The 25111-nt window shown below is 35.1% G+C and overlaps 1 protein-coding gene across 3 annotated transcripts in view; it reads left to right on the top strand.

Annotated features, from left to right (window-relative positions):
• PCLO (piccolo presynaptic cytomatrix protein) overlaps positions 1-25111 on the top strand; it is a 391109-nt gene that overhangs the window by 314491 nt on the left and 51507 nt on the right. For 2 of the 3 annotated variants that reach the window (XM_073898726.1, XM_025872800.2), the window contains exons 16-20: positions 2267-2293; positions 9278-9371; positions 10524-10595; positions 12312-12492; positions 13941-14135. In XM_073898726.1, coding sequence (XP_073754827.1) covers positions 2267-2293; positions 9278-9371; positions 10524-10595; positions 12312-12492; positions 13941-14135 — 569 coding nt within the window. The remainder of the gene's footprint in view (positions 1-2266; positions 2294-9277; positions 9372-10523; positions 10596-12311; positions 12493-13940; positions 14136-25111) is intronic. The other variant, XM_073898725.1, reaches the window with a different exon arrangement.

Here is a 25111-nt window from a genome sequence, read left to right as displayed (position 1 = left end):
TTTGTGGCAGATTTAGAGAATTAGCTTTACCTTCCCAAATTCATTTGCAAAACCAGTGTCCAAGGACCCGTAAATTACTGTTTTATCTCATAGGACATCATTATCTAGCCCGTTACATGTTCATTAAGTGACTTATTGATGTCTCCTTATTTATATGTGTATTTTCAAATCAATGTTTTAAAAATTATAAAATAAGAGTAATATTTGAAGTGTTGAATATTAAAAATATTTAATAAGTATGGTAAATATTTGGTAAATAAACAAAAAATATCTCTGAATCTCGCGTGATATACAAACTGTTCGTATAAAGCAAGTGCTCTTTGGAGATGTTTAATTTTCATATGATAAGTGCAAATTGCTATGTTCTGGTATATAAATCAGTACTCAAGGATGGTTTCAAAACAGTGATTTGGACCCAACAGATCATTATACCTTATCTGAATAATTTATAGTAGCCAAATTAGCATGATAGAACCATAAGTAATCACAATTGGAGGTATAATAAAAAGAATTTTAGGCTGGCAGTATGATGGCTCTGGTTTTATTTTTATTCATTTTTCTTTTAACTTGAGGAGTGACATTTGAATATTACTTTTTCCTTGGAAATTTTGAATTGTTGCATGTGAGTAGAAAGAATAATGTAATGACCCAGCACGTACTCGTTACTCGGCTTCAACAATTATTTCCTAGCCAATCATGTCTCATTTTTACCCTCATATACTCCCTCTATACAGATTATTTTAAAACAGATCAAAAACTAATAAGGTACTGTATGTTGGCTAATTGAATTTAAATTAAAAAAATAGATCTCAACTCATATCTTTTTTCTGCAAATATTTTACTATATATTTCTAAAAGTTAACTCATTTAAAACAATCATAATTCCACATATAACCACTATACTTTTAAAATGTTTAAATCATTCCTTAATTTCCCCAAATGCCTCATAATGATTTCCTATTTGGTTTGAAGACCTAACTGATACTTATAGAACATTCTTCCCATCAGTAGCAGAATGTGTATTCTTTTCAAGTGCACCCGAAACACTCACCAAGATAAACTATATCGTGGGCCATAAAACAAACCACAAAAAATTTAAAAGCACTGAAATCATACAAAGCATATTCTGTGACTATAGTTGGTTTGTTTGAGCAGGATCCAAATTCAAGTTATATGTTGCCTTTGAGTCTGCTGCTTGTTGACTAATTACATCACCACCAGCAGATCACCATTTCTTTTGAGATTAATTTTTCTTGTCAATATTGACAGAGCCAATAGTTTTATCTGTCAAGAAATCAAATAATACTCAGAAAATAATCTGCAAATTTCCAGGTGTTATATCAAATTAAGTATACAGCCTTTAATTTTATCCTAATAATTTTACTTAGAAATTGAGAATTGCTGGTTTTGTGATTCTAGTTTTAATTTGTCGACTTTAATTTATAGGGGTCACCAGTAGAGCACAGGAAAGGGGAGTTTTCATTTTATGTTCATTTAAATTTTTGGTAGTTACAACTGCAATTTGGCTACCTTTTTTTAATGTGCGTATAACTACAACAAACTGATAACTTCATTCTGCTTTTGATTGGGTCATTAGACCTTCCCTGTTATCTAGTGACAATATTATGGGACAAGAGGTAATCACTGCCAAGGGTATATCCCTAATTCGCATTTGCTAATGAATGAATGAAAATAAATCAGTGTCTTTTACTTTTTGTCTTCGCTAATAATATCCTGGAGAATATCACCTTTTATACCATATGAGAGTGCCTATCTTTTATTTATTACAGGATATGTTTCATTAGACTATTACATACTTGAATAACCCGAAAGGGCAGGCAGATAACATGAATATGTCAGTCATTTTGGGGTGAGTAACAGGGAAGGAGGGAACTATAGTGAAATAAAGAGTGAGTTTCCCACCTGAAGCCATCTCTACATATTTTGTCAGACAAAACATGCCTGCTGGGTGGGATTTGACCCAAAGGGAGCTAATCAACTACCCCTATTCAATTCGTAAACCTTTCCTTAAATTATTCCTACAGATTACAGTGGCCAAGGCATTTGGCTGTTATATGGCTTAGAGCTGTTATTTTCACTGTAGCTCTAAGTCTCTTTTCGGCCTCATGTTATTTATATGTTACGGTGGACCTCCTCCCATTGTTATTCTCGTATTTTCTTCCTTATTTCTGTTCCTAACTTTTTTCTTCCTGTCTTTCCGACTTGCCTGTGGTATCCTTCACTCTCGCTCTCGGAATCAATGCAGTCAAGTCATGGTTGTCCAGAATGCAAGGTAGAGTTGGTTCTCTTTCAGTGTCAAGCTACGCTGTAATGTCTAGAGTTTTATTTTTTGCCTATTTGTGTACATTCACCTGCAGTTTGACTTGACAAAGATGTAATTTGCTTCTTTTTACATGTTGGTATCTACTGAATTAGGCTACCAGCAAATTGTTCTGATTACATTACATTACAGGTTTGGCATATGTGTGCCATAGAACATTGAAAAGTAGAAAATATTAAAAACAGAAAAATATGAATAAGGAAATACCACCCTGAAATTAGATGTAACTGGTTTTCATATATAATTTGTCCACTAAAGTTCATTTAGCTTCTCATGTGATAACCATGGCTTAAGTTCTCCTGGGTGTTCTATTACAAATAAAAATAAAATCTAGAGTCGTTTTCCACAAGAAATTAACGGACCTTCCAGATTCACTGGCGTGAATCTCATCGTAAATACCATAGTTCTCGAGTCTTTTTCCCTTGGTTAGACCTGATATTGAAACATTTCCATGCCTTTATACCTTCTGCACCACAAAGGCATTGCCATGCAATAGGATGCCATAGTCGGCCTGCTCTAGCACACTGGCAACAACATAAGAGCATCCTCCTTTCTTTGCCATTAGTAGGAAACTGTTTTCTAATAGAGCTCATAACATGGTACATCATCACATGGTCATCTAAGGGTATCTTTTAGATACACAACTAAGAGCATTCTTTTGCACATCTCATTACACTATATATTAAATGTGTTGTTTAGTTGGGGAGGTGAATCTTGCACCATCTGTAGCAGTGGGTGATGGGAATTTTAATTCCACCCAGAATATTAATGGTACAGGATTTGTTTTTGTTCGCAACATTAAAATTTGACATCTTTAGTAATCCTGACAAGCTGATGCCCAAAAGAGGTTGTTTCTGCTTTGAAAGGCATAGATATTTAAATATTGTAAAGAATAGGATTAGTCACCACACCCTTTCTAGTGGCCAGAAACATTGTGTTTCCTTGCACACATAACCATGTTAAATTTGATACTGTGACAGATTGCTTGTTATGACATCCTTCTCAGGACAGCATCCATATCTCTCATCCAGATCGGTCTCAGACCGAAATGCAGAATTATTCAGTTGAAAGAGATAGTGTCATTTTAGAACAGACATTATCAGTCACTTTATTCAGAACCTTCCTATCCTTTATCTAGAGAAACTGAGGGGAAATTGTCAGAATGACAATAATTGTCAGTATTTAATTTAGAAGAGAGCATGTTTTGTGAACATAAATAATGGTTGAAACAGTCTGGGGTGTGCTGGTTACAATTTCGAAGATCTAGAAGTCACTTTCTCATCCTGTGTTTCATCAAGAGGTCACTTCCATCATCTCTTTGAGAACTGTCAGTGCAAGAAGGAATAATAATGACAAGGTACTGACATTGTAATTTTGGCTGAGGAGGCCAGTGAATAAAGTCCTAAAGAGCTTGGGTTTGAATTTCAGCCCTGCCTCTTAGAAGTTGTGAGGTTTCTCTAAAACGACTTCCTCTTCTGCTAAATAAGAATAATAATAACACCCCTCCCAGGTTTTTTGTAAAACACAGAGTAATACACCAAAAGTGATAAGCGTAATGTCTGACACATAATAGGCTCTCAATAAATGGTGCTTGATATTATTGTCAGTATTATGTACAATTATACTTTCGTAGGGTATACCACTTAGAATTTCCCAAAGCAACTCTAAAATTGGCCTAAAATTGTTGTGATATGTGTATATATACAAATATATGTAATTCATATGCAGGAAATATATATATATTTAAATTGAGGTGAAGAACTTTAGATTGCAGGGTAGATTATAGGGAAGACAACCGAGACACTTCAGCTTATGAAGCCTGCAATTAAGAAAGTTGATGGATTATTCTTATTTTATGATTGGCTATATCAAGTCACCAGTGGTCAGTTATTCCTACAAAAAAGTGATGCGGAATGCTTGGGCTACAGAATTATACAAAAGTATTTAACAATATATAGGAAACCAGACAACTTTGTTTTCTTCGATCATAAAATGTAATACATTTGTCATTCTTAAAATTAAAAAAAGAAAGTCCTGTTCACTGATAAGAATTTCACTGGTTCAATTTTCTCATCTCCTCTTCCCACTCTCGGATCAATATACTCAGAAGCTCTGAAAGCCCAATTGTCAGCCCCAAGATGAAAGGAAACAGGAAAGAGCCTATAAAGAGTGCATGAACTCAATACTTGTCCCTGGCTAACTAAGAAATGGAAATGAGCATGTCTGAAGGATCTCATTCTGGTTTTCTCTCATTACACTATTTGACAAAGTGCACGCTTTTTGCCACGAATGAGATTTTGCACTGACTGAAGCTGATTTTCACTATCATGATACCTGGAAGTTCAGTTCCAGCCTGGACTTTCTCTAAACCTCCTTGTTGGCATATCAGACTATTTCCTCCAGGACCTCTATAAAGCAGGTACAGGTGTTGCATGCGTTTACAATTCTCCAAAGGCCAAAGCTTTTTTCATTTCAATAGATTTTAAGGGGGAAAAAATAGAAGTATAATTTAAGGATCCATGCAATAAACATTTCTTTAGCACAAACTGTTCTAAACACTGTGTGAGGTGCTGAGGGTAAAACTGAAAAATGGCCACATAGGCTCTGACTTCAGGGAGCACAGGCAATCAAGTGATGTGCCAAAAACACACTACTGCACAGAAAAATAGGGCTTATAAAATGGGATATGATCTGAGCTGCTTTCTAAATTAAAGGAAAATCCTTAGAAGAGTAATTAAAAATAAATTGTGCATGTGTGTGTGTATGTGTATAATTTCCAATAAAGGAAAACCAAATAAAACAAGAGAAATGAAAACCTTCAATATTTTAGATAATTCTATGAAAGCAAAATACAAAGAAGTCATGATATTCCATTCATTTATCTTTCTTATTTTTTTTGAAATTAAAAAGAGAAACTCAGAAAACTTTTTCTGCTAGTATAGGGGAGAATAATTGAATTTCAAGTATCTTTTTCTGTCTGTCTTAAAAGCATTATCTACTTATGAGAAAGTAACTGGTCAATAATTTAAAAACTGAAAGAGAAAAGAAATCAAAACTTCAAGGAAATGAAGGTTAATTTTTTTTATTAGCACCATGCCCCATCCTGATTAATTGACTTTTTATTTTCCCTTCTTAAAAAACTTCTCTGGTTATTAGATATGGCCTAATTGTCCTAATATAATATCATTATTGCAATCTTCCCATGAGGGAATATAGTGTGTTTTCCAGACAAAGAAGGGAAAGGAAAATGAACTCTACTTTTTTCTCAACCTAATTTATGCTCGCATTTAAGAATCCCACTGCTTACCTGGTCATCTTCAACTTGTCAGTCCAGATTTTGATGTGGTTGTGAGAAGTGCTGAGTTTTCAATTTTGTAAAGTGGCACCACAGCCCATTGAGATCATGCTCAAGATGGTCAGTTCGTGGTAGTTATAAAGCAAGTGTTATTGAAAGAATGGCTTTGTGTGATCATCTCTGCATAACATTCAAGTCCAAAAAAAAAAAAAACTGCACAGGATTGCATTATCATTTACACAGTTCCACCAGAAATAGTAGAGGCAAGTTGTGTATTCCTATATTAATCCTAAAGGCAGTGGACACCTTGAGTCTGGAGAGAATTGAAGAATCAAACTCACTAATAACATAAAATTCCCCCCAACTGCGGTTATTTCTGAGTGGATCTGGGCAAGAATAAATATTTATAGTCATTATCCTTCATTCCACAACACTCTTTTAGGATATACTATTCAGAATTTCCCTAAACAACTCTAACGCTGGCCTAATTTTTTATATATGTGTATATATACACACATATTGTATGTAATTTCTATTACATATAATGGAGAGCAACCAATCAGTTTCCCTATGTTTGAATCATGGTCCTACCAGTTAATAACTATGCAGACTTTCCGTATTACCATAGAAATAAGGTAATTACTTACCTTAATTCTACTGAGTTTCATTTTTTCCATCCTGTCTCATAGAATTGCCATGAGGATTAAATGAGTTAACACATGAGAAGCATTTAGAACTCTGGGAAAAACTAAGCTTTTAATGAATGTTAGCTGTTTTTATTTTAATGTGCTTACTTTATAAATTGCTTTTTCATACATGAATTAAGAACTTTTGCTAAATGTAAAAGTGAAAAAATGACTAAGATATGCAGGTGAAAAATTCTAATAACAATTACTCATAGATTCAGAAAAGATGAATAATGAATTCTTTGGAAGACATTTAATTACAGACTATTTTCATATATATTGACATATCTAGGATTTTAGTGAAAGTACTTGAGTTTGCATTTGACATTAATTACCATCTTTTTAAAAAGTTACGCATTTAATCTTTCAGCATTGGAAAAAAATAATTTACTACTATTCCACTGTATTATCAATCTTATCCTTATGTTTCCCCATGATCTCATTACCTTAGTAACAAAGGCCAAAACAAATAGAAGCCTTAAAACTTATACTGCCATGTGTTTTTCTTCTAAGTATACCTGCCTAGAGAAGTAGCCATGAATTCTAAATGAGTAACCAAGGCTTGCTATTATCTTGAAAGTGATCACATCCATTCTTCCTGTGTCATCACAAAAAAAAATCAAAAACATAAGCTATAAAGGAACATAGTTTACCAAAGTTATTTTGAATTTGTATTGTAAAATATTTCAAAAATCACTGAAAATTATAGAAAATAACTAACAAATACCTGTGTTCTTGCCATTTAGTTCCATCAAATTTTAATATTTTGCTATCTAGGCTTCATTTTTTTAATTAAAAATATTTTATAGGTACCCTCTGAAACCATTTCCCTGTCCACCTGAGATAACCACAAAATAGAATTTATTACCTATAATTCCCAAATTGTGTTATGATTTTTTATGTGTTTATTTTACATATCCATGTATTCATAAACAGTTTACTGTATTATTTCACATGATTTTAATTTTAAATCATGACAACTTACTATAGTCATCCTTCTGTACATTTTTTGCTCAATTTTTTTTAAGATTTATCCCTCTTATTATATGGAAGTGTATATTTATTCATTTTCACTGCTGCTTACTATTTCACTGAAAGAATATATCATCATGTATTTATATATTAGTCTTATTAACTTGCTATTAGAAACAATGTTATGATGAATGTTCTTGAACACATTCCTTGTGCACAGGTGGGAAAACTGTGAGGTGGAAGAAGACAAAGTAGAATTGTCTAGGTTATTTGGGTTCCATAAACTTAAACTTCACCAGTTTCATCTAAAATTCATCTAAAAACTGTGTACAAATTTATACTGTCTACAGTCTATGAGAATTCCTGTTTCTTTAAATCCTCACTTATGCATTTCCTCCAAATTGTTTGCAATTTGTCTTGAATGAAAAAATGGTCAAATCCTGCTCTTATTTTTACACAAATGTGTTGGTTAGAAGGGATGAGAGTGATGCTCTATTTCTTAAATTGGATTCAATTAACAATGGCTGACACATAGGGCCTTGGCAAACCTAAGTTCAGTGGTTCCCAGTCTGCACCTTAGATTTACCTAGGAGATTTAAAAAAATTCTGATACTCAAGCCTCACCCCAGACCTACTAAATCAGGATCTCCTTGGAGGTGCAGGGAGGAGAAATATGGGTGCAGCGCTGGGCCCTACATGGCAGCCTCAGAACTCAGATTCCTAGGTGATCCCAATATGCAGTCAATGTTGGGAATTAATGCCCTTGCATGTGGCTGATAAGAAAGAGAATAAAGCTGAAGCGAGAAGACATTCTAAAAGTGAGTGGTGAACTAGAGCTTGATTCTCAGTAGCTCTATCTAGAACGGATAGGGTAAATTAGTGCTTAGGAAACAGTAGGAGGCATTCCAGGATGTGGCAGTGCTAGAGACCATGAACTAGCAAGGTAGTCAGCCCATAGTTAGGAATACAACAACAAATCAAGGGTCAGGACCCTGTCCCTTTAGAAAAGACAACTTGTAAAATCAGAGCCCATGAAAGGACTCCAGATGAGTAGGTTGATTTTCAGGACTCTGCTGCCCACTGGAGCTGAAGTATTATTTAGGACCTCAGCTCTAAGGCTGGGCAGAAAATTCAGGAAAAAGGCAGTGAGGATTGGATGAAGGCCTCATCTGTGTGGGTAACATTGGCTAATAGCAAACAGTAATTCCAACCTCATCAGCCGGTTGATGTCAGCTATAGATGTTCTGTTTGTCTTAATTAGAATAGGTTTGGGATATAAACTTCTAACCGTTGCTCAGAGGGAATGGAAAAGTCGAGGAAAAATTCAAATGCCCCAAGTTATAAGGAATGAGGAACTATTTTGATCTGGTTTATAATGATTTATCTGGGCTATTGACATAAACTAAGAATTTATATTTAATTGCTTTATAACTAAATATCCTACTTTACTAAGAGTGTCAAAATATACTTTAAATACAAGGTAACAAAAGTTCATGGAATTTCAGCTTAGCAATGAACATTTCTCATCCTTTCCTCAGTCAAAACAATTATTATAATTTTAAATAGGGAAAAAAAAGAAAGACCATTTGGCTTTGCGGACATGATTAGAAGTAAAACTATTGGAAAGTGAAATACCAAATTATTATTTAAGTGAAATACTTAAATTATTATTGATATTACCATATAGTTCATGCAATTGTCTCCTGCATTCAGGAAAGAGAAAGGTTCTAAAATTATGGTATAGTTAGAACACCTAAAAGCTTTTCTTTAAAAACTACTTTAGAGCAAATAAAACTAAAGGCATCCAACGTATTTTTAAATTGTCAACTTAAAGTAAGGTTTTAGACAGGAAGGTGATGGGATGATTGCATAATGATTTAAAACAAAATATCATCTTAAAATGTCTGCATGCCCTTCCAGCTGACTATGAAGGCATCAGTTAAGGTGAATAATCAAGATAACTTTTTTTTCCTTCTAATTCAGTGCTGAGTACAAGAGGAGGACTAAATATGTTCAAAAAAGTCTTAATCCTGAGTGGAATCAAACAGTAATTTATAAAAGTATCTCCATGGAACAGGTATGCAATGATTATTTTCTATGTGACAGTTTTCAGCTAATATAAGAAATCCCATGACAAAATTATTGCAAGACTATGGTCTATCAATTTTGCCACACAAACAAAAAGAAATGAGTAAAATACAAATAATAAATGTAGCCAGTGAAAGGGAATGGATACAGTGCAAAGTTACCATGAGTGTAAATGTGTGCATTTTGACAAAGCAGCCAAAAAATAAATAAGACCAATGGAACATTTGCCATCAATTATTGCAAAATCTTAATATTTCAACAGCCTGGGCCACATTTCTCATATTTTAAGGGAAAATATTTTCCAACCGGCTATATATTTTTTATAAATTTTGGTCAATCACGTTCATTTTTTTCCAGTTTTACTGAGAAAATTGACATAATACATTGTATAAGTTTATGGTATACACCATAATGATTTGATATGTATATATTGCAAAAATAATAGCTGGCTGTATTTTGACTTTCACAAATAATACAAAGAAAATATTCAGTGTATATGAATGTGTTACTGCTCCAGGCAACATTTTAGGAATTCATCTCCTCTCTAAATCGAGGCCTCTTGAGAACCTGGCGTTGTGGGGCTAAACTGTACAGACCCAGACATACAGATGACTAGCCTAAAGGATTTTAAAGGAGATTTATGATTTGTCCTCTGGAAGATTTCTAATATGATGATGAAGTTGAAGCTGGGTACAAATTGTAATCTGGGTTCTTGAATTTAAAATAAGTTAAATTTACCTGCAGAAATAAGAGAATGCTACTATATTTTTTGGTGATTTACTAAAACCAAAAAACTCCAATCTAAGTATTTTATCCAAATAACCTTGACAGTTTTGCATCCTATAAATTCCATGTATTTAAAGAGCATTTGTAGATTCTACTTTTTCTTTTATAAAAATCGAGAGTGGGGGCCTAGAATAACAGGGAATTAGTAAAAGTTTGAGGTCTCATGAACAAACAGCAGGTTGGACTATAAAATCATTGATATTTTATATAATATTTAATATAAACTTACATTTTAGATAAAATTTGAAGACTTTTTACACAAGCGGAAAGAGTTCAAGGAAGTGAAAATAAATGAATCTATAATAGAGTGTGATGAAAATTTGTGGGGTTAATAACATTTTGATTTAAACTGTAGCTCAAGAAGAAAACACTGGAGGTGACAGTCTGGGATTACGATAGATTTTCTTCCAATGACTTTCTTGGTGAGGTGAGCATCTGATTTCCTTTTCTTCATTTGCTTTCATTATAAACCACCAAATAAAATTTATTGATACAAGCATATTTCTTAAGTTTATTAGATAATCATTTTGGTTAAAGCCCTTTGGTGGATAGGATATATTTCCTGATTTATTCTTTGACTGGGTGAATAGTAATTTGAGAAATGGTTTTCACTCTACCATTTGATGTACTTTATAATTAATTTGCAGATGAATTATTGTTTTGATAGTAGATATATAATCATGCTGTGAATCCAAATTTGAGATAAGTTATTATAAAATGAGCTAGATTTTTTAAAATGCATTTTCAGGTATTTAATTGCTCTTCCTCACTGCATCTGTCAGTGACTTGATGTGGCATTCTGCATTCTTTATTTAAGTATCCCATGAAAAATCTCTCAAAATATTTTACGAGGCAAAATAGAAGTAGGATAAAACAATAAAAATCAGTTTTATATAAGTTCACATGGAATCTTACCTAATCATGAAATCTGGCAGAGTCAGATCCTGTGTTTTTTTTTTTAATCTATCGTATTTCAAAAAATATATTTAGTAATCTTTACTTAAAGCGGAAGTTATGAATTAATGTTAAAAAATAAATCCTCTCCAAAAATAAAATAACACCTAGACGATATGATGTCCCTTCCCAGAAACAATAGAAAACAGTTGTTTTGTCTAGGTGACACGAGACCTTGTTTGGTTTCCAAGACTCCACACTTTTCTTTACCACCAAAACTAGGCCATTTGACCTTTACTTGCAGGCTCCATGCTGGTACAGCCCCTGGGACTAATCTTGATCTTTGGACAGTTCTAGGATACAGTATTATATCAGACTTAATGTCTCATTTCAGAAAACTGATTTATTATAGTCCTTGTAATTTATTATTGACATGAACCTAGAGCATATATCCATTGTGTTGGTTCTCATTTTTTTATATCTCATCAAATCTAAAATGCCAGCAATTGTAAAATGGGATATTACTCATGAACCACTAAGAAAGGAAAAAATGCTGCCAGTCAAACCATGACACAGTGCTTTCTCGTAAATTGTTAGTCATACCCCTATTTCAAATATGAATTAAAGTATGTTTTAAAATACAGGGAATTAGTAAGTAATTGCAAATTACCCATTCTTTTTTAGTTTGTCCCTCTCATAACTAAAAGCAACCTTTAAAAATGATATCCAAGTTTAAAAAAAATATATCCTAGTACTAAAATGTGTTCATTTAGTAAAAGAGAGCTCTCATTCATAAAGAGATTGAGTTGTGACTACCTTTTCACATCATCTCCAAATAATTTATAGTCGAAGATCTTATGCAGTTCAGTTTAATCAAATGTTCATTTTAAAAAATATATTTATTTTAGAGAGAGGGTACACAGTTGGGAGGGGCAATGGGAGAGCAGAGCAGAGCCCAGTGTGGGGCTCGATCTCACAACCCTGAGATCATGACCTCAGCTGAAACCAAGAGTCTGATGCCCAACCGACTGCACCACCCAGGTGCCCCTAATCAAATGTTTATTAAGCATCTAATATGCACAAGATGTTGTTCCCAGTGTCATGGGTAAAGAAAAATGAGGAAGACAGCCTTGTCATCCTCAAAGTCATACTATGTCTTTTGGCTTATATCCTTGAATAAATTTCAGATCACAGAAAAAAGTAATGGATGAATTATATCAATTTCATTGACTTACTGCATTTTTTTCAGGTACTGATTGATTTATCTAGCACATCTCATCTCGATAACACTCCAAGATGGTATTCTCTCAAAGAACAGACTGAAAGCATTGATCATGGCAAGGCTCATTCCAGCCAGGGCAGCCAACAGTCTCCAAAACCATCTGTCATCAAAAGCAGAAGTCATGGTATCTTCCCTGACCCATCCAAGGGTAGGAGATATTTCAAGTAGAAAAAACGTTTTTCTATTTGTTCACTCAGTAACTTCTTGAATATGAATGTCTGTATATTTAATATATTTTATGATGTTGGATTCTATTGGAAAGTATGTAATATAATATCCTGCAAACAGTAATGGATATGGAATCAGGAAAAATGGGCTTTAGTTTCAGATCAGTGCATAATTAGGTTTACATCATTACCATTTATGCATATTTCTTCTCATTGTTTAAACCCCTATTTTTCCATAGGTATATTCTTACTCATACATTATAGATGTAATATATGAGCATATATAATTTTGCATCCTGCTTTTTACTTACCATACCAAGAACATTTTCCCCATGTCACCAAAACAACTGGTATGTTGAAATTTACTTAAACCTTTCCTAAATGTTGGCCTCGAGCTAATTCTATGATTTTTTTAAACTACTATCATTATTTTTGAAATGGTAATGTTATACATTGGGTTTGGTAATACACACAGAATTCCCATTTGAATGAGCTTTTCCTTTGAGAGGTTCATTGCCGATTATCCTACCACACAACATTAATCTTCATCATAAACCGAGTTGCTGCCTAGATGAGATAACCATGTAGTATCTCACCTAGGCATACTGAACTATTTATAAGTGTCAACTCTAAATTTTTATACTGGCCCTGAGTATTGCTCCCTTCTCTCCTCAGAAAGTACATCAAATTGAAAAGTGGTTCTTTGTGCATTAGAAAGGAATGGGTCACAGGTGCAAGTGTTCTTGGAGATGGAAAACCACAAGGCCGAGTCCAGTAGGCCACTGAGTTGATATGACAAACCACGGGCTACCATGAGGGCTACAGATGACTTATGAGTGAGCTTTATAGATCATTTATGGATCCCACTTGGCCAAATCAACTCTGTCCTGATTAACTTTCTGGAAGATCATTAGCATAAAGATCTCTCTCTCTCTGTCTCTGATGGCCATAGTAAATGTGGGATCTGTATATACATTCTCTGAAATCCCCTGAGACACGATTCTCCAGTCTCCACTGTTAATGTGTCCTGGTGACTCACACCCGTCCATCCAGGCATTCCCTGCATTTTCACTGGAAACTCCTCTGTGGCCGTGGGAGCCTCTTGTCTCTTGCCTGGTCCCTCCTAGAATTAGCAGTTGCTTGGCGAAACGGAAAGTTAACATATGCATTTCCATGAGGCTAGTTAGATAGATGTATGTCCTCTTCTCAGACTTCTGTCTTCTCGACATGATTATCCTTTTGACGTTCCTCCCCACAACTGTTCCCCCAATGTTTAATCACACCGCCGAGTGACAAGCAGTTGCATAAATGAGCCCAAAAGGAAACAGAATTAACATAAATCTTAGACAGTCTCAAATTATGTGAGACCAAGCTTGCCAGGAGGAACGCTGGAGCGCTGTTAACTCACGTCTCACCCTCTTGTAACCAGACATGCAGGTTCCCACCATTGAGAAATCCCACAGTAGTCCCGGTAGCTCGAAATCCTCCTCCGAAGGCCACCTGCGCTCTCACGGACCGTCGCGCAGTCAGAGCAAAACCAGCGTCACCCAGAGCCACCTGGAAGATGCAGGGGCTGCCATAGCCGCTGCCGAAGCCGCAGTGCAGCAGCTCCGCCTGCAACCAAGTAAAAGACGCAAATAAATTCCTCAGCATGGCAGCTTAATGTTCATCTGTTGCCTCTCTCTCTCCTGCTGTCCTTCCCGTTCGCTTTCCGTGTTCTGGCAGACCCTGCTCCCTCCATCCTCTGTCCCTCTGTCCGTGTCACAACAGTACCAAGACATAAATCTGCTCTTTCTTACTTCGATTTTTGGTTTCGTTTATTTATTTACGTGGACGGCAATAAAACTGGCTGTTTCCCCTCTGTTTCCACCATCCCTCCAACCTGGCTCATAGTATTTGGTAGCTGTGTCTGTGACGTTTGCAGGCAAAGCAGTGTCGTGTGTCCTTTTCGTGTGCGCTTAAATATCCTTGAGAATCCGGCAATTATGAGCACAAGTGGCTGCCAGTTTTCCAGGCATTACACCAAAAAAAGAAAAAAAAAAAAAAGCACACACACAAGCATTTAGAGCAGATTAGAGATGAGATTCTCGCATCTGAAAACACCCAAAACTTGTCGGGCAGAAGAGTAATGCGACCAACAGTTGAATTCTCCAACCGAGCGGGGGGGGATAGCCATTTCAAGCTTAGAAACCTTAATGAATTATGCATGTGAAATGTTGTAGCTTTCCATGTGGGAAATTTTCTAGTCTTTTAGGGGAAAAAAAAAATCTGTGAAGAAAATCATGTCTTGCATTTTCCAAAAAGTACATAATATTAATTATATCTGTAGACATATGTGATGAGGTGATGTCCCCTCATTAAGGAGCACAGTCGGGTCCATTCTGTTGGATCATACTTTGAATATGATATCAGAGAATTAATAGGCTATTTTCTTTTCTAACCACTGGAAATCCTTATACAGGCAAGAGGCCAATTAAAGAATAACAACTCACCCATCTTAATTGCTGTATTTTCATTTAATTTGCAAAAATGTAGTCAGTCGATACGGAAAAACTGAACGAGTGCAGAGATCTTACGAACGGAGCTGCCCTTTTGCTTCCAAGCAGCCTTAGCCAGATCATGGAGAGAGATCGATGTTATCCCCATCTCCCCAAGTCTTCATTTCCCGAGAAACAGCCAGTTTTAACCCCTCTAGTGCTGTGCATGTGATGTCATTTTGGCATTTGAAAACACAGCCTCTTGAGATGGAGCAAAAGATCACTTCTGTTTGCATGAGTGACATTGAAGCTGGTTCCATCCGAGGATACGTACTCTGGGTTTCCATTCCACCCACACTGCCACAGCAGCACATAAAAGCGGTCAGTCTAATCATGCCAGGAAGCAGCACAGACACAGCATAGCGGGCGTCCTCCCCATTCAGAGAACTCAGTCTGATAATCTGCCTCCACCAGCCAATGGCAACCAAGACCAAAGCCAGCTAGCCCTCAGGAAGGTGGTGTCTGATGGACCAGTCAAGCCAGAAGGAGGTGAGCAGAAAGGCGCTATGCAAAGCACACAGCAAGAACATCCCCCACATTTAAAGCCCTCATCTTTTAATTTTTTAGAGATTGTCTAATCAAATCTGTTTATCCACTTTTTGATGTGCTTTTGTGGGCATGGCATTTCAGGACTTCATCATCACTGTGTAAGTCCCCAAATCAGTCCCATAATATATGACTACAGTGATTTGTATTTTTCTATGCACTGGGCATCTTTTGACTTCTGTTGGGAACTAGATTAACAATATTCATATTGCAGAATGGAATGCATGCTACTAACCTAATCTGTTCAAGCATGACTATAAATATGTTGCATTGTGATAAAAGTTTAAACTGCTCAAAATTCAAATTAGCGTACCAGTTGGAATGTAGATCAGTTTTTGTTGCATATTATTTCAAGTGTAACTTTTTAAAACTTCAGTGGATTTTGGAAATTCTTAGAGGAAAGTAAGGGGAAAATTGTTAATGCACTAATTCACCTTTACATGGTGAAAGTTCTCTCTTGATCCTACAAACAGACATTTTCCACCCATGTTTCCATAGCTGTTAAGTGTATCAGATGTGTTGGGCATGTGAATATCCAAGTGCCTGTGTAATAAATAAAGTATCTTTATTTCATTCATAAACTACTGGGTTCTGAGCCATTGTTATATGATGCAGCTTAAAATGAGTGTGTCAGTTTTTGCTTTCTCATTTGATTCCTTGCAATAGAGTATGGCTAGTTACTGTTCCGTTGCTAGTGAGGCCTCTGTGATAGAACATTTTGGGAGCGGAACCAAGTTTGATGTTGAAACATCATTAGCTAGATGGAAAATTATGACCAAATGAAAGCACCAAGTGTACATAAACATGTGAGTGTGAATTGGGGTTGGGCTCTTCTAGGCAATACGACCACAGTCTCTGGCTCCCACATCTGATCTACTCCACAGTAGTCTCGGGTTCCTGGATAGAGGAGGACAAATCCCCTGAGCCCTGGCTTTGGAGGTGTATCTAAACATGATTCCGTAGCCGTGTTCAGAAAGGAAAACAAGTTTGTAACCATCCCTAGCTAGACCCCAACACTCCTGGAGTTTCCCCAAAGAAAAGAGTATCACCACCAGTGACAGGAATCAAACGAGGGTGATTATAAAATTATCTTCAAATTTAATTCGGAAACACTATAAAATAAAGGGTTCTAAAAAAATAAGTTAAAAAATTGGATAGCGGTACCCCCTTCAGTCCCTTCCAACCTGAAAATACTTGATTTTACGATTCTCTACTCATCCCCAAATTAAAATCAAGCCTTATACTTTCCTGTTGTATTTCTCCTAATTCTCCAAAAACTACCATTTTTAATACGTTCTTGTCCCAGCAAATCAGATATTTAGGGGCAGTGGAAAATGTATGTAGCATAAAGCACAGTGATGTTTTCTGAATTAGCCAGGTAATTATCCCCTGTGCATAGATTCCGTTTTCTAATTAGCTTACTGTTACTTCCCAAAAGTACTTAAAATCCCTCCTCTTATCTTTTTCTCTATCAAATGAGTTCAGTTGGTTTCTTACACTTACTCATTTTCTTCAAGTATTCCATAATGATGTCACAGTAATGAAATGCTTCCCTATCTCACTCTATTTTAAATTATCATGATTTCAGTATTACTATGTAATATTTTGTCTGATTTTTTTGACGTGGTTCTTAAAATTTGTACAAAATATGTTTAATTCCCTTTCTTTGCATAATGCTGTAATGGATATTCTCATCCACATAAGGTGCTGTGACTGAATCCTGAAGCCATTCTCTATTGAAATAATCAAGATAACATAGCCTGCTTTCTTGTTTAATTTGGTACTGAAGATGAAATGCCGTTTTCTAAAACATAATTATTTCCCTGCTACTGTAAATGTACCAAGAATATAATTCAACCATGCATTTTGCCAATTAAGAGTAAACATGCTATAGGATTAAATTTGTATAAAATGCTGTAGAATTAAAGTGTAGAAAAATTGGTATGAGATGGAAACATACCAAGAGCCAACAAGTTCTCGTTCACTAACTGCGTAAATAAGTATTATTATTAATTTTAAGTGTTTAGATAAAAGCCTTCCATTTCAAACCTCACAATGGAGTTCACAGAGTCCCATCTGCATTCTGATGATAATGCCCTTCATTTGAACAGTTCTTCACATGGTACTGAGTGTTCTGTCACCCATCTTCTCATTGATCACACCTGGTAGAGGAGGTCTGCATGGCAGATATTCTTATCTCCGTTTTCTGAGTGAGCAATCAGAGAGAGGGCTGGGGTGATGGATAGAATACACAGAAATTTCTAGAATTGGCAACCGGACCCTCGTTCTAGGCCTAAACCTTTGCTTCCTAAATACATTGGCTCCTCTGAAATCAAACTCTTCTGATTTCAGTAAAAACAATTGTCGTTTACATACTTGTTATTTGTCACTTAAGTTCTTACAAATGATGAGAGGTTGCTAGAAATGATGGCAGAATACAATTTAGACTTGCTCTCCCTACATGATCCTTTTTTTCTGAAGGCTGAAAATTAAGCTGCCACAAACCCAAGGAAATAAAACCCTCTCATGCATGAGCCCAGTATGGCAGTAAGCGGAGTCTGTAGAGACCGTGTGTACATCTGTAGTCATTTCTATCAAGGGTGACGAAATTGTCCCAAAAGAGCCTTTTGAATGTTTTTTTGTGAACTTCTCAGCAGATTTCTGCCTGAAGTAGCATAAAATATGAGTCAAGCAAGAATTATGGAGTGAGCCAGAAAGAACTTTCTCTCCTCGCCCGGGGTTTAGTTGCACGCTAGGAACCCTGAAAAGAAAGATTAGACAGATTGTGCCAGATAATCCTGATGCCTAAACAACTCTTTTGTATTTAGAAATCCCTGGAAATGATTTTGTTCCAAGCCAGTTGGTTTGACTAAACACAGGCTCCACCATTTTAGAAGGTGACAGCAACCAGAGAGGAGAGTTTAAAAAATAGTTATTTTTTTAAACCATACTCAAACTGAATCAGATTGAGGCATTCTTTAAACCTTAAAAATTAACTTAGTTGACATCCACTATTTCACACTTTAAGTGGCTTTTGAAATTCCTGAGATATTCTTGTTTGATACTAAGATTTTATGTGAATCTTAAAATTAGGAACAGTAACAGAGGCTGAGGAGAAATGTCCCTCCACCCTGGGAAATGATATAAGAGCCATTGGAACGGGTTGGAGAGGATAGGAGAGCAGATGAACCATTGAATAAGTTGTGTGCGGGAATTATGATTAAGCATTCCTTGGAGTGGCTGAGTTGTAGGAGAAAAGCCTGAAGCTACTTCCACAGACCACTGCTGGAAACTCCGCTTTCAATAAGGCTCATTTTCAGCACCTGTTACAGAAGAGTTTCATATCTGCAGGTTGTCGTGGTGAACTCTTACTAAGCCATCACTCTGTGGGAGCTGCTCTCTTGGGCAAGTGGTAGGGGGTGGCCGGGCTGGGAAGCGGGACGGGCACCGGGAGTAGAGGGTACTGTTGGTGACAAAGGGCGATAGCTAATCTGTGTCCCATTCTCTTCTGACTGGAAGTAGATGGTCACTTTTGGTCAGAAAGAATTTAGCGTTCTCTGTTTCTGGGAAGGAGAGGGTTCAAAAGGAAGTAAAGGAGAAATCAGAAGAGAAATCAAAGTGAGTTCATTTGGAGGTGAAGTCTTCCCTGTCACATATGTAAGAGGTTAATAAAAACAGATTTGCATTCTTCATTTCAATGTGTTCATGTAAAAACACAAATAAAACTTTGGGTAGTTGAAAATGAAAAGAAAATTGAAACTGTAATGATCTGAACACAGTAAACATCCAACAAAATCTGAGGGACTCAAATTGGATAATATCAGCTTTCAAAGTTCTCTGCCTGTTTTTCTGGGGACAAGGGTTTTCTTTGTTGTCTGTGAAGATCAAAATGCTCTTCTAAATGTTTTTTAAGAGTTTCCATATTTTCTTAAGAATGATTACGCATTTTAAAATCTTTCTTTAGTCATTTAACATTTATTGCCAGGAATATCTCTGCTATACATGCAAAGTGACAGTAAATGTACATAGCTCTGACCATGTGACACTGTCTCTTGTTTATGGATGTTTATTCACAAAGGTGAATCCACCAATCTACTATCATGGGTACTTTTGTTCTTTTCCAGTAATAGCTGTGGGTCTGCAACAGGCCATCCACATGTCCGGTTCACACTGGGGATTTATATGTTCATTTCATCTAACATGAATAAAAAGACCAACTGGTCTACCCAAGTATCTGACTTGGCTTCAATATGGCTGCACCTTAGTCAAACGATCTAGCTATGGGCCTATATAATTGGATGTGACTATGAAGACATGATCAAGTTTTAACATGGCAAAGTCCCTTCAAATGCTGCTTATGATATATCTTTAACAAAGTTCAACTTAATTTTTAAAATGCAAATTATTTGGGCTTGAAGAAATTATTTTTAAAAAAAAAGTTACTCTATCAAATTACCACCAGGGAGCAGGACCCTGAGGAAATGAGACAGGCAAGTAAATGCTGATGGAGGAAAGAAATGAGAAGCATGGAACATGAGAAGGCTGATGGGGACACAGTGCGGGACCCTGGACAAAAGGCACAATATGAGCATGGGGCTGGGAATGTGTTCACTTGGGTAGGAGGGATCATGGACCTGTGGGAAACACTACCTAAGGAGAGGCAGAGGAATGTCAAAGGCACCATCTGGTTACTTAACAGTAAGTAACCTTTGCCAGTCTGTCTTAGACTTTGCCTAAGTCCAGATATCTAACTACCCATGAATTACTTGAGTTTTTCCACTTCTCATCTGCATGTACTACATTATGTAAAACCATGATATTTCACCTATTCTGCATTGTGCAAGATAATGGGAGGGGGCGGACAGATGGGGGGCTTAGTTAGTGGGATAGGATGAAAGGAACCTTCATGTGTACTGAGCCGACTCTGAAAATATCCTTTTTTTCTTTTTCTTTTATTACTGTGTTGAATGTATAAATATACAATTAATCTTTGAGGAGCCAAAAAAAGATACTTACTGATTTTAAATGAAAACATACGATATCAGAAATGCAGAATTTTGATCGGGGTCTTGAGTTTTTTAGATATATGAATAGGAATAATGTAGACAGTCATAGCTTTATAACTCAATGTATTTTAAGATACTGTAAGATAACTGAAGATTTCCATGGAGATACTGAAGGCTAAAAATTAATTAAATTGATAATTTAAACAGTAATCAAAATAGTGATATTACAGATCAAACAAAAACATACATTTTTTTAAGAAATGATTCTTTTTTTTTGTTTTTTTTTTTAAAAGATTTTATTTATTTATTCATGAGAGACACAGAGAGAGAGAGAGAGAGAGAGAGGCAGAGGAGAAGCAGGCTCCCAAGGAGCAGGGAGCCTGATGCGGGACTCGATCCCAGGACTCTGAGATCATGACCTGAGCCGAAGGCAGACGCTTAACCATCTGAGCCACCCAGGTGCCCCAAAAACATACATTTTTAAGAAGAAAATGCTTGATAAAAGGAGCATGGCACCCTTTTTTTAAACTTATAAGCAAAACAGTGAACTAAAATTTCTGCTATACTTGTTTTTAAAAGAGTACAGGAACAAAATCCACTTTTCCTCCTGAACACATTTCAGACTGAAAACCACATTATTTGAAGTTCTATAGGTCACATTATAATTTTACCTGACTATATAAAATGAATTTGGAATCTATAGAAAAAGGTATTAAAAAAAATGGACTTTTTTATAGTATATAATTGAAACTTCTTTCTATATGGATCTATTACATGCTTTTAGTTTGTTATAGAGCATTCTCATTGCTGATGACATTTCATAAAGTCAATAACTATTGAATCACTATTTTGGCTTCATCCAACTATTAAGGTACCAGCAAAGACTTTATGTAGAGAAAACCCCTTTTTGGAAGAATGTGTGTTATTTTATGCCTGCCAAATATTATTATTTATTGTGGGTTTCTGCAAACCATAAAGTAGTTTTTAAAGCAAGAGTAGAACAGACAAGCATGATTTTTTGATACATATAATTTTTAGTTCAGACCTTCTACTTTGTAGAGTTATGAAGTTCTGGATGGAACAAATTCCAAAGCTAGAGAGGTTAATAAGAATAATATCAATAATAATAAATCTTTTTAAGAAAGCCCAACAGCTTGATATTTTTTACTATAAGTATAAAATAAAAAAATGAAAGGCATGATAGAATAATCCTGTATATAGCGGTTTAAGATGACTGTCAAAAAAAGCTGATGCTAATTGGGTTCTTCTATTTTCATAGTTAATACTTCATTTCTGTTATGGTAGATCTAGACCAGTAATTCTCAGTGTGTGTCCTGGGGGCACTTTTAGGGCTTACAAGATCAAATACAAGAATATTAAGTGTTATTTGCCTTTTTCCCTCTCATTCTTTTTCATGTACAGTGGGGTTTTCCTACATTTACATGAGAAGTTATGACATCATTGTTTTGAACACTAATGGAATATGTGCTTATCAATTGCTTATTCTAAATTTTCTTCATTTTGAATATGATAAATATTGATAGATATAACTCACATAAAATAAAGTTCTTAGGGGAATGCAATATTTTTTAAGAATGTAAAAGTGGTCTTGAGATCAAAATGCTTAGGAGCCATTGATCTATACAAATGCACAGTCATAACCTTTCCAGTAGCCAAAGACAGTGGGTAACTGGAGGTTTCTTCCCAGATCTAATTGTCATATTTGTCTCTAAATTTTCTATGCTTTTTTTTCTCTTATATTGTATTCCAGAATCCTTCTTTCCTTTCTCATCTAATGTTAATTTATAATTATTAAGATTGACAAATGACAATTTTTCATTTAATATTTAAACTTTTATTGGGCTTGATTTAGGTCAGATTATGAATGTATGTCCATATTTATTACTACTACTTTCACAGTTTGACTGGTAAATTGCCTAATCAGCTTTAATCAAACTGCTCCCAACCTAAAACAGAGAGGGTGTATTATAAAGATAGAATAAATTTTATTTGCATCCTTATCTTAAAGATAAGGCTGATTGGAAAAACAATTGTTATAAATAGTTTCCTTTTATCTTCTATTGTAGTAGCTATATTACCAGTTTCATAGAGATCAAATTAATTTTGTTGGTGTAAGAAAAACTGAAGATCAACACTCTGATTCAAACTTGAGAAAAATTAAGTTTTTTAACCTCTTATCTAATTCTTGATTTTTAATTTTCAAGTAATAATTTAATGTGTTTTTAAGTAATTAAAGCTAAAAGGGAGTTCTGAAAATATTTATCATTTGTGGACAATATTATCTGAATTACATATATTAGTTGCTCATCATTTATTCATATTCATATATACATTTTTTGAATGAATGTTATGTTCCAGAACCTCCTCAAAGAGTTAGTGACCCTGTAGTGCACAAAACAGATGAAAATAACCGTCCCTGGGAATCTCCCATCCTAGTAATATTTTTTGAATAACCAGTTAGATATCTGGGAAGAATTAGGAAGAATGGGAAAAGTGTAAGTTTTGCTCCACTGAGATTGAAAAAGAAAAAAATGCATAGCCATTGTCTTAAATTTATATGCAATCAAACATCCTCATGTTTAGAAATATCTGGAAATATAATCAATTATATTTTTATTTGTCCTGGCTTTGGTTCTTCCTAATAATCTTTACAGTCCCCTGGGATATAACCACCTATAGGAGGAGAGAAAGTATTTGAAAATGATCTATTTGGAGAAAGTAGAGAGATTAATGAGATTAACTAGAGAAGTGAGATCCCATAGGATGGGACATGCATTGATCAAATAATTGTCCAAACTCCTCTTAATTCTGTGGCCACTGACTACATTTGAATGATATGAAAAATAATAGTATTTGTCATGTTAGCCATATAAATCAGTCTGCTGTGGGCAAAATGTTTATATAAATCGAGCTATTTGGATTCCATTTAAGGAGAGCATCCTTGTTACCTACGTGTTCTTGATCTAAGTTAGCAATTTCAGGATTATGTAAGAACATTTTTCAAAACATTATTTTTAAATTACTTTCCACTCAAACAGTCCTGCATGTTTTGCAAACAAACTGCAAGAGAGAGAATACTTGTTGTTCAAAGTAGAATTAAATGGATATTGTAAAAGTAAGAGCTTCTCTTGAGAACTTAATTCAAATCTTGCATTTTTTTCCAAATATGATTCTCCCTATTAATCTTTTAAAGATAAAAATCTTTATTGTGTTGTAACAATTATGTTAGCATATTTTAGCACAAAACCAAAACTTGGTACTTAATATAATTCTTTGTTGATTCTATCTCTTTGAACACAACTAGAATTATAGCCTAAATCTATTAAAGATAAAATGATTTTTAAAAATTTTCATTTATGATAATATCTTAATCGAGCTTTTTTCCAAGAGTTACTAGGAAATTTTGGTTTCCACTTAAATTGTATTCATTTTAGATATTTTAAATATTAAAATGTTGGTATTAGTTTATTTAGTATACTTAAATATTAAACATTTAAATATTTTATTTACTTCTTTGAAAACTAGTTCTGAGCCAAAAAGCTTAAAAAAGGGAGATGTACTTAAAAGGCCACATTCTAGCAAAAATATAAGAACTATAGCATAATGAGCCATCACATATATTTATGTAAGAAAAAAATCCTCTCCACCATGTTATTAGTTTAATTTTACTCTCACTTCCAAACACCTCTTATACTAAAGTTATGTATTATTACTTCCGTTCCCGGAAGTTACCATTAATCCCATTATCCACAAAGCTAGAGAATGTGTGATTAGTGAGTATGGGAAATACCTGCAAATTACTGAGAGCATTAGATAAAAAGAGATTGAATTGATTATTGAAACGTCTTGGAAATTCAGTCCCAAGGCCTGTGTGGATGGAGAAGGAAGAGTGTGAACGAGACTAAGCTTTCCTCCCTGTGCTGGATGGTAGCAAGTAAGAGGCCTCACACCTCTTTGTGAATATGGAATATCTTAAGGGACATACTTTGATTTTTTTATAAGGAAAAAAAGACATTGTGACATTCCATTTCTCATGGTTGGTTATAACTTTGTGAGATTATACGTATATATATATTCATTCACCCATAATTTGCCATTTTAAAGAAATGACGTAGAAGTCTGAGCTGTTTTTAATACTTTCAGTTGTAAAAACTTGTAATTTGGAAGTATGTGGAAACTCCTACAAGTAGCTGTTTTGAAAGTACCTATGCCATTTGGGGGGGGGGAAGCATAAAAAGTATTAAATTTCTAAAGCTCTTTTTCATTTTAATACCCCTAAACTGTCATAGGGAACAGAGAAAATGTGATTGGACCGAATTCAAGGGAAAACCTACCAAATAATGCTGGTAACAATGGAACTTAGAACCTGACCTTTTCAGGTTCACATTCAAAGCAAATCAACAAAGGAGATAAAACTGCAAGATCTCATTAGTAAAAATAACCAGAAAAACAGCAATAAGAATAGAAAGATGGAGCGAAAGGCAGTGGGG

This window comes from Callorhinus ursinus, unplaced genomic scaffold, assembly GCF_003265705.2.
Source record: "Callorhinus ursinus isolate GAN/ISIS: 27379988/994484 unplaced genomic scaffold, GSC_fseal_2.0 scaffold12, whole genome shotgun sequence".
NCBI lineage: Eukaryota > Metazoa > Chordata > Mammalia > Carnivora > Otariidae > Callorhinus > Callorhinus ursinus.
Note: the sequence above shows the minus strand (reverse complement) of the source record. Positions and strands in the feature narration are given on the sequence as shown.